The sequence below is a fragment of the Balaenoptera musculus genome, chromosome 4 (genome assembly GCF_009873245.2).
Source record: "Balaenoptera musculus isolate JJ_BM4_2016_0621 chromosome 4, mBalMus1.pri.v3, whole genome shotgun sequence".
Classification (NCBI taxonomy): domain Eukaryota; kingdom Metazoa; phylum Chordata; class Mammalia; order Artiodactyla; family Balaenopteridae; genus Balaenoptera; species Balaenoptera musculus.
The window spans coordinates 110,364,699-110,377,595 of record NC_045788.1 but is presented as its reverse complement, the minus strand read 5'-3'; the positions used below and the strand labels follow the sequence as shown (position 1 = coordinate 110,377,595).

The 12,897-nt window shown below is 36.0% G+C and overlaps 1 protein-coding gene across 1 annotated transcript in view; it reads right to left on the bottom strand.

Annotated features, from left to right (window-relative positions):
* Positions 1 to 12,897, bottom strand: part of GBE1 (1,4-alpha-glucan branching enzyme 1) — a 283,524-nt gene that overhangs the window by 81,927 nt on the left and 188,700 nt on the right. The window contains exons 8-9 of the mRNA XM_036851650.1: positions 12,416 to 12,531; positions 3,887 to 4,014 (exon numbers count right to left, since the gene is read on the bottom strand). Coding sequence (XP_036707545.1) covers positions 3,887 to 4,014; positions 12,416 to 12,531 — 244 coding nt within the window. The remainder of the gene's footprint in view (positions 1 to 3,886; positions 4,015 to 12,415; positions 12,532 to 12,897) is intronic.

The window sequence follows — 12,897 nt, the reverse complement described above, 5'->3', positions numbered from 1 at the left end:
TCTGATGAAAAGGAAAGTAGAGTTAGCACACTAAGAGCGAAGCAGCAAGATGGCTTTCACTAGAGTCAGTTACACTTGGAAAGGGTCTTTGAGGTTATCTAGTGGATTCTCTTCATTTAGAAGATACAGAAATCGAGGCTTATTGAGGTGAAGGGATCACTAAAGACATGTTTCTCCATGGTAGAGCCAGGACATGGCCTTTTGACAGGGTCTTCCTACTGTCATGCCACCATTAGATTATCAGTAATCAAATAAATATACAATCAAACAGATAAGTAAAAAAGTAATGGTACAAGGACCCAGATGCAACAAAATACGTTATTATAACAACTGTGGTAAAATATGGGACAAGTACTAGCAATTCTAACTCCACAATATCTTTCCAATAAATTCTTCTCCTTTGCTCCATTTCTACAGACACTATCTTACTTAACCTACATTACTGTTTGCTTCAACCACTATGTTTCCAAACAAAGTTCCCCATCTCCAGTTTCTCTTTACCCTAATTGCTGCTGAATAGTCTGCTCCTATCACTGCTTGCAAATAGCTTTCAATAGCCAACAATAAAAAACTCAAATTCTTCAATTTAAGATATAATTCAACAAGTATACTTTAAGCGTTGACAATATAGTTCACTATTTGATTATCGGCTTCCTCGTTCACTGTTAAAATTTAAGATCCATGGAGCAGGACGTTTGTTGCTGTTCCTGACGCCGCTGTCCACTGACATATGCCAGGAATCTAGAATAGTAGAAGAGTCGCTGGCATAAGGCAGGAACTCAGTAACTCCCTGCTGAGTGAATGCATGAAGGTGCTGCCAAGGATTTCAAGATACATAAGACATAATACTTGACTTGCTGGATTCATGAACTAGGACCTAAATGAACATGCACACACATACACTTATCACGAAATGACAATGTGCGTGGCTGTCATAATTGTTAGCTGAAGTACACAGAAAGTGCAAGGAAGAGACCTCTATCTTTCCGTCGTTATTTCCACTACTTCATTTCAAATATTCAATACCTCATCCACTTTGAAACATTTACTCTTCCCTGTGCTTGTCACAAGCTTTTCTGTGTGTGTCATTGCCCAAATTCTTCTTTGGATCATTTTCCTTACTTCCTATGAAAGACTATCACATACTCTGAGCTCTCTGAGACTTAACTGCTTCTTCTTCCACAACACACCTCATCCTCAAACTCGACCCACAGAAAAGCTGGAAAAAAAGAAACATATGACCTCTCTGGACTGCCAAAATATGCATTAATTGTTTTCTAATGGAAGAGAGCTACAGTTAAATATAGTACATGGTGGAATACATCCATAAGAAAATATTTGTCAATAATATCTTATTTCTACATACTTCCTTAGAGTTTATAAAAGTGAAAAAAGATGAATTAAAAAAAGTGAAAAAGGATGAATGGTTAACAGAAAAGAAACCATTTTAAAAGAATTATATTTATCAAAATATGTCACATTTTCACAGATATGATAGGTATTCAGTTCAACTCCTTATAAACACTGGCTGAATATGTATTAAATCTCAGGCACCTGGGTTAGGCACTGGAATTACAGACACAATGCCTTCCCAAAAGAATTTTCATAAGACCCAGAGTTTTCCTAAGACTGGTGATAAGATGGCATTAAAGATCAAGATAATTTTTCTCAAGAAAACATTAAGGTATAGTCTATATTCGGTCTACAGGTAGTTTTAGCAAATAGTTTGAAAGGAAATAGAATCTGCTAAGAAAAATATTTGGACACCAATTGGTCTTAACTCCTAAATCTGACTCCTAGAAGGCTGCCCCATTAATGCATATGAGATATTTCTAGCTCTCTTTTGGAAGTACAGAGTTAATGACTCTTCTTTTAAAATCTTAATAGAAAAAAAAATAAGTAAACGTAACGGTCACTAAAATAAATATACTTTAAATATAAAGGGGTTGATGCTTACTGACATAGGATATTAAAATGATCATGTATGTTTCAAATGAAGTTAAAATAGTTTTAATTCTTTAATATCTAAAAATGACTCATGACTATTCCAGAGGGGGAAAAAGCCTCAGTCATCAAAAAAATATTTTTAATTAATACAGCAAATGTAACCATGTATAATAGTAGATATACAGAAAAAAGGCTTCAATTTTAATAACTATCATTATAAATAAATTCAAATTTCTACTACAGGACTTTATGTATAACATTGTATTGCACTGCATTGCATTGATTACACCACATTCCTTTCTTTAAAAAAAAAGTTCATGAGGATCAATTCCACATTTTGAAGAGACTCCCACTAGACAGAAAAGTGATGTATTGAAATTGAAGTAGTTTTCAATTTAAGTAGAATAAATTGAAGACACATCTTGTTTTAAAAATACCTAAAACCAAGTAATATAAAGTAGGCTAAAGTCTCAAAGTTTCCTTGGTAGAAACACTGATAATCAGACAAGAGCTCCCTAGATGATGAAACTATTTTACTTGAAATGAATGGAAAGATCAATGTAACAATTTTAAGTTTCATGTATTAAATAATTACTACTTTTTCTTCAGTACCCACTTCTGATTTGTGCTGTCATTAACTGTTTGTAGTAATTTGTCATATATAATGTCTCGGCTTCAAATTGCCATAAATATAATTGACAAACTAATTAATTTTTTTGATGTTTGACAGATAATATTAAAATATATAAAGACAAAATAAAAGTTTAAAAATACTAATTTACATTAAAAAATATTCAGCACAGAAAGTGTTAGCATAAGCACTAAAAAGACTTATAAGTTATGACCAAATATAGGTAGGTAGAGATTGTGAAACAATACAGAGTATCAAAATGGCATTGTAATTGTAGGGTTTTTAAATTTTATATGAAAATTTACCCCAGGAATTTAGGATCTATTGCTCTATTCCTAGAAGATATTTAGGAGGCAAAAGGTCTCTGTTCTCGATCCAGAGATAAACCAGGAAATCATATCACCTAGTTTGAGATTTGGAGTTTTGAGAAATGATGTATAGAAAAAAGGCTATACAAATAATAAACACTACAGGAAGGAGACTGTCACTACTGCATTTCATTCCAATGAACAAAATGCCAAAAATGTGAAAATACACCTTAACTCTGACTCTTTCAACAATAGCCTTACTACTCTTATATGCCAACCACTACACTTTGTATAGAACAGTTTTAACACACTAAGTTCAATTTTAATAATAATTCCTAGTTAGAGGACTCACAAAACCAGAGGGACTTTACTACTAAATATAAATTAGCCTAAGCATTTAACAAACTTCTTAATTTATCAAATTTATCACCAAGAGGGGAATTGTCAATTATGCATATACCGAATTATATCATTACAGTGCAGCTTTGGGACAGTTAATCATGAACCTTCAGTAATCATGAATAACTAGTGAACATTTGGCAATTTGAGAGCAATAACGTAAACAAGAAAGGTAATCGCATCAGAACAAGAGAGGTTTCAGAGAAGCTCGCAGGCAGTGATCCATGCCATCTCTAATGATTAAACCAGAAAGGAAAAAAAAACTTAAATAGCCGGATGCATATTAATATTCAATTCTTTTCTGTGCTGAAGGTCACATGGCAAAAGGACCTGTCCACTGATTAGGGTATTTTACTTTCTAACCACTGGCAGTTTCTTTTTTAACAATGGAATAATGACAAGTAATTAGGGTACACTATCTGCCAATAGAAAAACAGTGAATTCTGAATAATATGCCACCCACACAAGAGAGCTGCACTATAGTCAGGTTATAGTTGCACTTATGCAATTATTGACAACATAGAGATTATTCAAATATTGTATGCTGACAAAATGTTCTATTTTAAAGGGGGTCAGAGGGTAGAGATCATTATAGCTTTACCTCAGCTATTGTTATAGAATCTGGGTACAGCGTGTGAACCAAATGATTTGCCAACATGATATAAGTCAAAGCGTCTTCATCTACTTGTAGTCCAAAATACTCATGGTAGTCACCGGAAAAATTCTGACCTGGAGAACAGAAAACCAATATGGATGCATCATCTTAGCATGCAAGTCTTAACTCTGCACAAATGCCCCCACCAATTAGTTGGTTGATACCAGTTTTGTTATCATAGCAAAATGTCATGAACCAGCAATTATATGATTTAACTTACAAAAGTACTCCATATCTACATTCAAAGTTCAGACAATCCTGCAATTCAATTTTTGTTTTACAAAAGCAAACAAAAACCCTGTGATTTAAAATTTTAATTTAATTTGAACTGAATTTTACAGCAGGAAAATAAAGTAAAATGATACCAAAGAGGGCTTCCCTGGTGGCGCAGTGGTTGGGAATCCGCCTGCCAATGCAGGGGACACGGATTCGATCCCTGGTCCGGGAAGATCCCACATGCCATGGAGCAACTAAGCCCGTGTGCCACAACTACTGAGGCTGTGCTCTGGAGCCCGCAAGCCACAACTACTGAGCCTGAGTGCCACAACTACTGAAGCCCGCGTGCCTAGAGCTCGTGCTCCGCAATGGGAGAGGCCACGCAATGAGAAGCCCACACACCGCAACTAAGAGCAGCCCCTCTCGTCACAACTAGAGAGGGCCCGTGTGCAGCAACGAAGACCCAACGCAGCCAAAAAATAAAGAAATAAAAGAAATAAATTTTAAAAAAAATGATACCAAAGAGATTCATAAATTTTGTTTTAGATACATTTTTTGTCACACTAAGAGATATTAATGTTAGCTAGCTCCTATTCGATCCCTCTGAAGAAAAGCAAATATGAAAACCATCATAAAATTGAGACATAATGTTTATATTATTTTAAATATGGCTACAATTTATGCAGCATGGTTTTCCTATGATGACAAAAACAGTCTAAAATCCCTCAACTTCTACTTCCTCTTCCCCCACCTCCTGATTTGATTGCTTATAGTATATTTCACTTATTGGTATTATTATACTATGTACTTTATATTCCTTCAGTTGTCTACTCTTACTTTTAATTAAATCTAATTAGTGCTCAATGCCTGCCTTTTTTCCCCCTCATTTCCTATATCTAAGTTCTTTATTTTGGCTCCTTATTTTTCAGTTTGCTGGATTCTATCTCTAAAGGATATTTTCACAGGTAATTATGGAAGTTTTATTCTTCAAGTTCTTTTAGATTTACCCCTCAATGGCAATTCAAATATTCAATTCTCAAGTAACACTTTCTTTCCTTAAGAATTCTGTAGACATTGCTGTGGCAATACAGTGGTATGAGCCCAGGCATTTTTTTTCAACCATGAAGGTAAATTGTTTTTTCTTCTACATATTACCTGATGATTTTCTCTTTATCATGGAATTTTATAAATTAAACACTGTGTCTTAATGTTAATTGTGTCATCTCACTTTTTTTTCTGGTATATTATGTATTCTTTTGCTGTGCACATTATTTGTTTCTTTCTTTAATTAATTAATATTTTAATCAATTTGATACACATTAGTGTATACATGTCAATCCCAATCTCCCAATTCAACACACCACGCCCCCGCCCCCCACCCCCCACCACCTTTACCCCCTTGGTGTCCATACGTTTGTTCTCTGCATCTGTGTCTCAATTTCTGCCCTGCAAACCAGTTCATCTGTATCATTTTTCTAGGTTCCACATATATGCGTTATTAAACGATATTTGTTTTTCTCTTTCTGACTTACTTCACTCTATATGACAGTCTCTAGATCTATCCACGTCTCTACAAATGACCCAATTTCATTCCTTTTTATGGCTGAGTAATATTCCATTGTATATATGTACCACATCTTCTTTATCCATTTGTCTGTCGATGGGCATTTAGGTTGCTTCCATGACCTGGCTATTGTAAATACTGCTACAATGAACATTGGGGTGCATGTGTCTTTTTGAATTACAGTTTTCTCTGGGTATATGCCCAGTAGTGGGATTGCTGGGTCATATGGTAATTCTATTTTTAGTTTTTTAAGGAACCTCCATATTGTTCTCCATAGTGGCTGTATCAATTTACATTCCCACCAACAGTGCAAGAGGGTTCCCTCTTCTACACACGTTCTCCAGCATTCGTTGTTTGTAGATTTTCTGATGACGCCCATTCTAACTGGTGTGACGTGGTACCTCACTGTAGTTTTGATTTGCATTTCTCTAATAATTAGTGATGTTGAGCAGCTTTTCATGTGCTTCTTGGCCATCTGTATGCCTTCTTTGGAGAAATGTCTATTTAGGTGTTCTGCCCATTTTTGGATGGGGTTATTTGTTTTTTGAATGTTGAGCTGCATGAGCTGTTTATATATTTTGGAGATTAATCATTTGTCCGTTGATTCATTTGCAAATATCTTCTCCCATTCAGAGAGTTGTCTTTTCGTCTTGTTTATAGTTTCCTTTGCTGTGCAAAAGCTTTGAAGTTTCAATAGGTCCCATTTGTTTATTTTTGTTTTTATTTCCATTACTCTAGGAGGCGGATCAAAAAAGATCTTGCTGTGGTTTACATCAAAGACTGTTCTTCCTATGTTTTCCTCTAAGAGTTACATAGTGACGGTCTTACATTTAGGTCTCTAACCCATTTTGAGTTTATTTTTGTGTATGGTGTTAGGGAGTGTTCTAATTTCATTCTTTTACATGTAGCTGTCCAGTTTTCCCAGCACCACTTATTGAAGAGACTGTCTTTTCTCCATTGTATATCCTTGCCTCCTTTGCCATAGATTAGTTGACCATAGGTGTGTGGGTTTATCTTTGGGCTTTCTATCCCATCCCATTGATCTATATTTCTGTTTTTGTGCCAGTATTATATTGTCTTGATTACTGTAGCTTTGTAGTATAGTCTGAAGTCAGGGAGTCTGATTCCTCCAGCTCCATTTTTTTCCCTAAAGACTGCTTTGGCTATCTGGGGTCTTTTGTGTCTCCAAACAAATTTTAAGATTTTTTGTTCTAGTTCTGTAAAAAATGCCATTGGTAATTTGATAGGGATTGAATTGAATCTGTAGACTGCTTTGGCAGTATAGTCATTTTCACAATATTCATTCTTCCAATCCAAGAACACAGTATATCTCTCCATCTGTTTGTATCATCTTTAATTTCTTTCATCAGTGTCTTATAGTTTTCTGCATACAGGTCTTTTGTCTCCTTAGGTAGGTTTGTTCCTAGGTATTTTACTCTTTTTGTTGCAATGGCAAATGGTAGCGTTTCTTAATTTCTCTTTCAGATTTTTCATCATTAGTGTATAGGAATGCAAGAGATTTCTGTGCATTGATTTTGTATCCTGCAACTTTACCAAATTCATTGATTAGGTCTAGTAGTTTTCTGGTGGCATCTTTAGGATTCTCTATGTATAGTATCATGTCATCTGTAAACAGTGAGAGTTTTACTTTTCTTTTCCATTTTTATTTCTTTTATTTCTTTTTCTTCCCTGATTGCCATGGCTAGGACTTCCAAAACTACATTGAATAATAGTGGTGAGAGTGGACATACTTGTCTAGTTCCTGATCTTAGAGGAAATGCTTTCAGTTTTTCACCATTAAGAAGGATGTTTGCTGTGGGTTTGTCATATGTGGCCTTTACTATGTTGAGGTAGGTTCCTTCTATGTCCACTTGCTGGAGAATTTTTATCATAAATGGGTGTTGAATTTTGCCAAAAGCTTTTTCTTCATCTATTGAGATGATCATATGGTATTTCTTCTTCAGTTTGTTAATATGGTGTATCACATTAATTGATTTGCGTGTACTGAAGAATCCTTGCATCCCTGGGATAAATCCCACTTGATCATGGTGTATGATCATTTTAATGTGCTGTTGGATTCTGTTTGCTAGTATTTTGTTGAGGAGTTTTGCATCTATATTTATCAGTGATATTGGTCTGTAATTTTCTTTTTTTGTAGTATCTTTGTCTGGTTTTGGTATCAGGGTGATGGTGGCCTCATAGAATGAGTTTGGGAGTGTTTTTCCTCTGCAATTTTTTCGAAGAGTTTGAGAAGGATGGGTGTTAGCTCTTCTCTACATGTTTGGTAGAATTCACCTGTGAAGCCATCTGGTCCTGGACTTTTGATTGCTGCAAGATATTTAATCACAGTTTTAATTTCATTACTTGTGATTGGTCTGTTCATATTTTCTATTTCTTCCTGGTTCAGTCTTGGAAGGTTATACCTTTCTAAGAATTTGTCCATTTCTTCCAGGTTGTCTATTTTGTTGGCAGAGAATTGCTTGTAGTAGTCTCTTAGGATGCTTTGTATTTCTGCGGTGTCTGTTGTAACTTCTCCTTTTTCATTTCTAATTTTATTGATTTGAGTCCTCTCCCTCTTTTTCTTGATGAGTCTGGCTAATGGTTTATCAGTTTTGTTTATCTTCTCAAAAAACCAACTTTTAGTTTTATTGATGTTTGCTATTGTTTTCTTTGTTTCTATTTCATTTATTTCCACTCTGATCTTTATGATTTCTTTCCTTCTGCTAACTTTGGGTTTTGTTTGTTCTTCTTTCTCTAGTTTCTTTAGGTGTAAGGTTAGATTGTTTACTTGAGATTTTTCTTGTTTCTTTAGGTAGGCTTGTATAGCTATAAACTTCCCTCTTAGAACTGCTTTTGCTGCATCCCATAGGTTTTGGATCGTCTTGTTTTCATTGTCATTTGTCTCTAGGTATTTTCTGATTTCCTCTTTGATTTCTTCAGTGATCTCTTGGTTATTTAGTAACGTATTGTGTAGTCTGCATGTGTGTGTGCTTTCTACGTTTTTTCCCCTGTAATTCATTTCTAATCTCATAGCATTGTAGTCAAAAAAAGATGCTTGATATGATTTCAATTTTCTTAAATTTACTGAGGCTTGATTTGTGAGCCAAGATGTGATCTTTCCTGGAGAATGTTCTGTGCGCACTTGAGAAGAAAGTGTAATCTGCTGTTTTTGGATGGAATGTCCCACAAACATCAAATAAATCTATCTGGTCTACTGTGTCATTTAAAGCTTGTGTTTCCTTATTAAGTTTCTGTTTGGATGATCTGTCCATTGGTGTAAGTGAGGTGTTAAAGTCTCCCACTATTATTGTGTTACTGTCGATTTCCTCTTTTATAGCTGTTAGCAGTTGCCTTATGTATTGAGGTGCTCCTATCTGGGTGCATATATATTTATAATTGTTATATCTTCTTCTTGGATTGAACCCTTGATCATTATGTAGTGTCCTTCCTTGTCTCTTGTAACCTTCTTTAGTTTAAAGTCTATTTTATCTGATATGAGTATTGCTACTCCAGCTTTCTTTTGATTTCCATTTATATGGAATATCTTTTTCCATCCCCTCACTTTCAGTCTGTATGTGTCCCTAGGTCTGAAGTGGGTCTCTTGTAGACAGCATATATATGGGTCTTGTTTTTGTATCCATTCAGTGAGCCTGTGTCTTTTGGTTGGGGCATTTAAACCATTCACGTTTAAGGTAATTATCGATATGTATATTCCTATGATCATTTTCTTAATTCTTTTGGGTTTGTTTTTGTAGGTCCTTTTCTTCTCTTGTGCTTCCCACTTAGAGAAGTTTCCTTAGCATTTGCTGTAGAGATGGTTTGGTGGTGCTGAATACTCTTAGCTTTTGCTTGTCTGTAAAGCTTTTGATTTCTCCATCGAATCTGAATGAGATCCTTGCCAGGTAGAGTAATCTTGGTTGTAGGTTCTTCCCTTTCATCACTTTAAATATGTCATGCCACTCTCTTCTGACTTGTAGAGTTTCTGCTCAGAAATCAGCTGTTAACCTTATGGGAGTTCCCTTGTATGTTATTTGTCGTTTTCCCTTGCTGCTTTCAATAATTTTTCTTTGTCTTTAATTTTTGCTAATTTGATTGCTATGTGTCTCAGTGTGTTTCTCCTTGGGTTTTTCCTGTATGGGACTCTCTGCGCCTCCTGGACTTGGGTGGCTATTTCCTTTCCCATGTTAGCGAAGTTTTCGACTATAATCACTTCAAATATTTTCTCAGGTCCTTTCTCTATGTCTTCTCCTTCTGGGACCCCTATAATGCAAATGCTGTTGTGTTTAATGTTGTCCCAGAGGTCTCTTAGGCTGTCTTCATTTCTTTTCATTCTTTTTTCTTTATTCTTTTCTGCAGCAGTGAATTCCACCATTCTGTCTTCCAGGTCATTTATTCGATCTTCTGCCTTAGTGATTCTGCTATTGATTCCTTCTAGTGTATTTTTCATTTCAGTTATTGTATTGTTCATCTCTGTTTGTTTGTTCTTTAATTCTTCTAGGTCTTTGTTAAACATTTTTTGCATCTTCTCAGTCTTTGTCTCCATTCTTTTTCCTAGTTCCTGGATCATCTTCACCATCATTATTCTGAATTCTTTTTCTGGACAGTTGCCTATCTCCACTTCATTTAGTTGCTTTTCTGTGGTTTTATCTTGTTCCTTCATCTGGTACATAGCCTTCTGCTTTTTCATTTGTCTATCTTTCTGTGAATGTGGTTTTTGTTCCACAGGCTGCAGGATTGTAGTTCTTCTTGCTTCTGCTGTCTGCCCTCTGGTGGATTAGGCTACCTAAGAGGCTTGTGCAAGTTTCCTGATGGGAGGGACTGGTGGTGGGTAGAGCTGGCTGTTGTTCTGGTGGGCAGAACTCAATAAAACTTTAATCCCCTTGTCTGCTAATGGGTGGAGCTGGGTTCCCTCCCTGTTGGTTGTTTGGCCTGAGGTGACCCAACTCTGGAGCCTACCGGGGCTTTTTGGTGGGCCTAATGGCGGACTCTGGGAGGGCTCACACCAAGGAGTACTTCCCAGAACTTCTGCTACCAGTGTCCTTGTCCTCATGGTGAGACACAGCCACCCCCTGCCTCTGTAGGAGATCCTCTGACACTAGCAGGTAGGTCTGGTTCAGTCTCCCCTGGGGTCACTGCTCCTTCCCCTGGATCCCGATGCACACACTACTTTGTGTGTGCCCTCCAAGAGTGGAGTCTCTGTTTCCCCCAGTCCTGTCGAAGTCCTCTAATCAAATCCCGCTAGCCTTCAAAGTCTGTTTCTCTACCAATTCCTCCTCCCGTTGCCAGACCCCCAGGTTGAGAAGCCTGACGTGGGGCTCAAAACCTTCACTCCAGTGGGTGGACATCTGTGGTATAAGTGTTCTCCAGTTTGTGATTCACCCACCCAGCAGTTATGGGATTTGATTTTATTGTGATTGCGCCCCTCCTACTGTCTCATTGTGGCTTCTCCTTTGTCTTTGGATGTGGGGTATCTTTTTTGGTGAGTTCCAGTGTCTTTCTGTCGATGATTGTTCAGCAGTTAGTTGTGATTCCAGTGCTCTCGCAAGACGGAGTGAGAGCATGTCCTTCTATTCCACCATCTTGAAGAATGTCTACTGCCTCAGTTTTTGTTTTTATCCTCATCTCAAAGTGGGAAAGCATGCTAAGTAACTCAGAATGTTTTTCTTTACCATTTCTTGGGCTCTCTACCCATAAAAAGCATATCCAATATCCGTGGATTTCAGTTCATTTCACCAACTCCACAATTCCTTGGAAAATACCTAGCCCTCAGCACAGCGAGGTTCTGCAGGGGCATGTAGGTGTTTTAATCTAGGAGAGGATATTTTTGAATATTGTCTTGCTTGCCTTTTTCATCCCCTAAGTCAGCTTCTTTCCAAAGTGGAAGATATCAGTGAAACCTGTCATGTCTTATAGATTCAACTTCTTCCCTAGGAATGTTTCGTGTGGGCAGCATCACAATTGAGAGCAGATAACAGCATACTTTGAATATAGCATCTTTCCTTGGCAGCCACTTTTTGATTTATACTCTAGAGTCAATTTTTTGGATTGGTTGTTGCCAGTAAATATTTGGTCATTAAAAAAAGAATAATTATTCTCCATGTTATCGATTGAAGGATTAGGATTCTGTGATCCCACTTCTCTGTACAACTTTTAAACTGAAGATCTTTGATCCATATTTTTAATTACAAATTAATTTACAATTTAATTTTAACTGAGCACATCTATATTTAAAATATACATATTTTCTTCAATGTTTAATATGCAAAGGAACCCATACATTAATAAATGTTCTCATTTATTATTTTTGTTATTTATTTTTCATTACAACTGCTGTCATGTTCACAGCCTGAGGGTGCTGTAATAAATGGTATCCTTAAAAAACATTTTTAAAAGAATGCTACATATTAAGGAGAGCATATTATTAAGTAGATATATTTCAAAGAAAATCGTTATCTTTTATGTACTTATAAAATATATTTGACCCAATCTCTTGCCGAAAGGGGATCAGAAGTGACCAGAGAAAAGACATACACAATGGAACTAATAAAAATCAATCCAACAATAATGGTTACTGCAGCGACATAACTGAACCCCAAGCCTGGTTGTAATCTTCCAGTAAAAAATAAAATAAAATCATTAGTTACATCTGTAATGTATCTGTAATGTAATGTAATGTAATGTAATAGGTTACCTACCTATTCCATGGTGATGATAGAGCATGGATGTAACACCATCAAAACGAAATCCATCAAATCCATATTCTTCCAACCACCACCTTATGTTTGACAGAAGAAATCTTAAAACTTCCCAGCTAAAATATTAGATAAATATATATTTAAGCATAATGTATATAGTATTTTCCTTAATTCTTATACATCCTTTGCTAAGAGTAATAATTAAAATCAAAATCTCTCTCTTAGGAATCATGATGTTCAAAGAAATATATCACATAAACAACAGAAAACTACTAAGATTTACCTCATTTGTTTGGTGAAATTCATTCTAAAAGGAAAATTTGTTAAATTTCTTTAGCTGCAAAATCACTCAATATCTGAGAAAAACCTAAGGAAAAAATGTGTCAGTCTGGTCCAAAGTGCAGGGACTCTGTCTTGTTCAATGCAAACATACAGTGATTACTATACAGTACTGGTTACTTAAAAAAAAACCCCACAAAGTC